Below are 4469 nucleotides of genomic sequence, written 5' to 3'. Positions count from 1 at the left end.
TCTGTTACTGTGTAAAATACACTGAGCTGAGATTTTTTGTAAAAAGTGAATTTATTAAAGCTTTCAATTTTAAATGTGATGAAAAAGACCACCTCCCATTTTAAGTCTGATGGTGTTTTATCTCCAGATTTTTATTAAAGTCCAGATTGTTTTTGTTTTTTTTAAAGCCTGTCATGTCTGGTAGATCTTGCAAGCAGAACTGTGATCTGAATGCGATGTTGTGCCAAACATATTTGCTATTTCAAGATGAGCTCTATAGGTTCTTAATAGGCTCTTCTTGTTGATGTTTGACCCTTTATTTTATTTTATTTTTTTGATTTATTTTTAAGATACAATGCAACTCTGTGCCAGAGCTGACAGGCTGAAGAAAAGGAAAAGAAAGAAACAAAAAAGGGAGAGAGAAAGGGAGCGAAAAAAGGAGAATAGAGAGAAAAATCAAACTAAAAAAAGGGGAAAGAGCACAAGTAAATAAACCAAATGGTTCATCACATTTTAAACATAAAAAATACTAACAATACTTGCAAAAATATATTTGTGTGGGAAAAACAAAACTAACAAAGCATGTTACGCAAATCAACAATTTTGTTGTGTTGTGATTGCGTGGGTGTTTGTGTCTGAGTCATGGAACATACTTACCAATGAGGGCAGAATGCTGCAGCTCCACCATCAGAGCTAGAGGCGGGTAGAGAAAGCCCCAGGAAACCCAGGCCACCAGCAGCCCACCAAGAGCCAGGAAGACCTGCGGCCCCTCAGTCCAAAGACAACCGCGCCCCCGCCCCAGCAGACGGGAGAGGGAGGTCTCAGACATAGCCCCCCCCAGTCAAGGAGTGAGGGCACCAGAGAATCCGAGGCGACGAGAAGCCAGCCCCCCCGGCACCCGAGGACCGCCCGAACCCCCACAGAGTCCCCCCCCACGGCGAAGAAGCCAATCCAGCCCCGCTCTGCACCCCCCAGGGGAGCAGGTCAACACCCACGTCAGAACATTCAGCCCCACCCAGGAACCCCGAGGCACCCCCACCCCAAGGGGGGAAGGGGGGAGGAGGCAACCAGCAAGGAGCAGCCGGGAGGCAAGGCACAAGGCCCAGACCCAGGTCCAGCCATACATACAAACACACACGCACACCTGCAAGCACACCCATGTACACATTTATGCACATATACACATACACACTCACCCACACACATATAAACATAGATACACCGTACACACACATTCGCTCACCCACCCATACTCACGAAGACTGTGACAAATACAAATCTATTTCCTGGAAAACAGTGGAATTTTTCTTTGTTTTGGATGCACTTCAATTAAACCTGTCTTGACGTGGATTTCACCCATTATTAATTTCATGCCCAGACATGTATTACTCTCGGCTTCTCCTCTGTTCACTGCCTTGTTTATTACGAATCCACTCTCGCCTCCCTGATCACACGAGGACGTTTTGAAGCAGCTAACAGTCACAGTTGATATTTGCAACTGTGGATTTATTCCTAAAAAAAAAATCACCGGCATCTCTGGACTCTGTAACAGCTGAAGTTTGAACAAAGAGGAGATGACTGCTGTACCTGCATCGCTCTGCTGCGCTGTGCTGCTTTTATCCTGTGTGTTTGCTGGTAAGTGAAAAGTACCAAATAACAGCAGCTCACTAACAACACTTTTAAGACTGATCCTGCATCTTTGTGTGTTGAAGGAGGAGATGAGAGGCTGGATGGAAATGGAGTAGATTATATCTGAAGTTAAATCACAAATTCAGTGAACCTGCTGTTTATAGAGCCTGAAGCAAAAGTTTATTTCTTTAAACACTCAGATTATGGTGAGAAATTAGTGGAGAATTCCTTCAGAGAAATACTTTTTCCCTGGTGCACCTACAGCCATGGAGTAATTTGAAAACTAATCATAGTATTGTGGAATAAAGTACTGTGATCATATTAATAATATACATAATGTATTAAATAACTGTTATTGTTAGTTTTACATCTCCCGCACAGTCACAGACTCACCTCGTATTTTGAAATCAGCCACAAAAAGGAATAAGTAACTTCACGTTCAAAAACAAGCCCAAAAAAAACCGCGACTCATGAGATTTGCAGACTTTAAACAAGTCGCTTATAATAAGCGGACTTGGCAAAACTGGTGGTATCTCATATCTATACTTCGTACCAGGCTAGTATCCCTTCCTCCCTCCCTCTCTCCTCAGCTGCTCTCCGTTAGCCGCGCTCATCTGTTGCCAGGGTAAGATTACAGTACCGTATTTTATACATGTTTCTATACATGTTCCTCACTCTGATTGGCTGCTGCATATGTGAAGAGATTTGACCTTTAACCTCTCTGCTCTTTGTTGTTTCCTCTTTCAGACCAGAAAATCCTCACAGCTGAGACTAGACAAACTGTCATCCTGCCCTGTCAAGCTCAAAACAACAATGATCCTGAACTCGTTGTAGAGTGGAGCAGAGCTGATTTGGACCCAGAATATGTCCTTTTGTTCCGGGATGGTCACTTTGATCCAGTCAAACAGCATCCATCCTTTAAGAACCGGGTGGATCTGCAGGACAAAGAGATGAAGGATGGAGACGTGTCTTTGATTCTGAAGGATGTGACGACCAATGATGCTGGAACATACGAGTGTCGTATCAGAAAAAAAAGCACAAGCAGAGCTGTTCTAAGATTTGAGCCCATCAGCATCATCACCCTTAGAGTTTTTCCTCCAGGTGAGTGAGCAGAGTTCAGTGTGTCTGTGATCAGAGGTGAAGCTGCTTCCTGGTTGTTGATGTTTGTTTCTAAAGATGTTGTTGATGAGACTTTGTAGAAAGCAGCTGGTCTGAGTGATGTGATCAGAGTGCAGTAGATAATGTCTGACAGCAGTTTGAAGTTCTTCACTCATCACCTACCTGACAGCTGACACCTCACACCTGTTTCTACCTGCAGGTCAGGTAGGAAGGAGTAACGCTGGAGAGGATGAGGACGATGGATCTGCTGGGCTGAAAGCTCGTCTGTCAGTTTGTGCTGGGCTTCTTGTTGTTGTTGCAGCTGTTGTTGGACTTTTGATCTACAGACACAAAAAACAACAGAGGCTGAAATGTCTCTGAGCTTTTTTCCAGCTGAATTCTGACTCTCCCGCTGCTGCTCCGAGTCACTGTTGTCATTCAGCAGCTGCCATTCCCAGAAATCGAAAGATTGCAATGATTGTAAAACCCATCCACTTTTAGACCCAACAAGCAGCAGGAGTTTATCCAGAAACTCACATTAAATTAGAGAAAAATGTGGAATAATTCAGCTTAAAAAATCTTTTAAAAAAAGTTTAAACCTGAGTAGGACATGAACCAGGACAGGTTCATGGTGGAAGTCTGTCTGGATTTTCTAATATGAGGAAATGCTCTGACTGTGAATCTGTAGCCGGTCTCAATAACATCAGCATCACATTAATGCACAACTGAGAAATTACTCTTTCCACCGAACAGGAGGGAAATTTACTGCGAACCATAACAAAAAGATTTGGTAACATTCATTATTTTGTTTGCTGTTATGAGTAGAAAATGGGATCAAAAGCCTGACATCAACATTTTATTTTTACTCTGTACTGAGAGCAGCAGTTTAATAAAGTGAACAATGCTGTGAGGAGACTTTTCAGTGTTTACCTGGTATTACATATGATGGACTCACATCCAGACACGCTCCTGTGGTCAAAGACAACAACACAAAGCTCTGATTACAGAGTGAAATGTAACACAAAACACACAGAATAGACAACATAGACTTTACAGACATGTTTGCTTTCAGTTTGAATCTTTTCATGTAGAGTTTGGTCCACAGAAACATGTATCAATAAAAGAAAGTCTCCTGATCACAGCCGTCCTCTGTCTGGTTTATTTCTTCTTCTTGTTTTCAGGGTTTGAACAAAATAATACACATGCTTTTCTCAAATAACAAAAAAAAAAAAAAAATTCAGCCCAAGTTCAGTCGGGATTTCATCTAGAAAGATGAGTCCATTGATAACATTCCACCATTTAGTTGTACTGAAGTCACATGATGCTGCCGCCTTTCACTGCACTGCCAAAGGTATTCACCCCTCTGCCTTTAAACATACACTGCCTGGCCAAAAAAAAAAGTCGCCACCAAAAAAAAGGTCACACACTAATATTTCGTTGGACCTCCTTTAGCTTTGATTACAGCACGCATTCACTGTGGCATTGTTTCAATAAGCTTCTGCAATGTCACAAGATTTATTTCCCTCCAGTGTTGCATGAATTTTTCACCAAGATCTCGCAGTGATGATGGCACATTCTGACCACTGCGCAAAGCCTTCTCCAACACATCCCAAAGATTCTCAGTGGGGTTGATGTCTGGACTCTGTGGTGGCCAATCCATGTGTGAAAATGATGTCTCATGCTCCCAGAACCACTCTTGCACAAGTCGAGCCTGATGAATCCTGGCATTGTCATCTTGGAATATGCCCGTGCCTTCAGGAAAG

At 42.7% G+C, this 4469-nt stretch overlaps 1 protein-coding gene across 1 annotated transcript; it reads left to right on the top strand.

The window, feature by feature from the left end:
* Positions 1-1425: 1425 nt before the first annotated feature.
* LOC115797386 (programmed cell death 1 ligand 1-like) lies at positions 1426-3809 on the top strand. Its single transcript, XM_030753951.1, has 3 exons — positions 1426-1614; positions 2356-2709; positions 2927-3809. Exons 1-3 carry the CDS (start codon positions 1554-1556, stop codon positions 3085-3087), a joined length of 576 nt encoding a protein of 191 aa, XP_030609811.1. The 5' UTR covers positions 1426-1553; the 3' UTR covers positions 3088-3809.
* The last annotated feature ends 660 nt before the right edge of the window (positions 3810-4469 follow it).

Source organism: Archocentrus centrarchus, chromosome 18, assembly GCF_007364275.1.
Source record: "Archocentrus centrarchus isolate MPI-CPG fArcCen1 chromosome 18, fArcCen1, whole genome shotgun sequence".
In the NCBI taxonomy this organism is placed as follows: domain Eukaryota; kingdom Metazoa; phylum Chordata; class Actinopteri; order Cichliformes; family Cichlidae; genus Archocentrus; species Archocentrus centrarchus.
The sequence above is the reverse complement of the archived record's forward strand: the minus strand, read 5'-3'. Positions and strand labels throughout refer to the sequence as shown.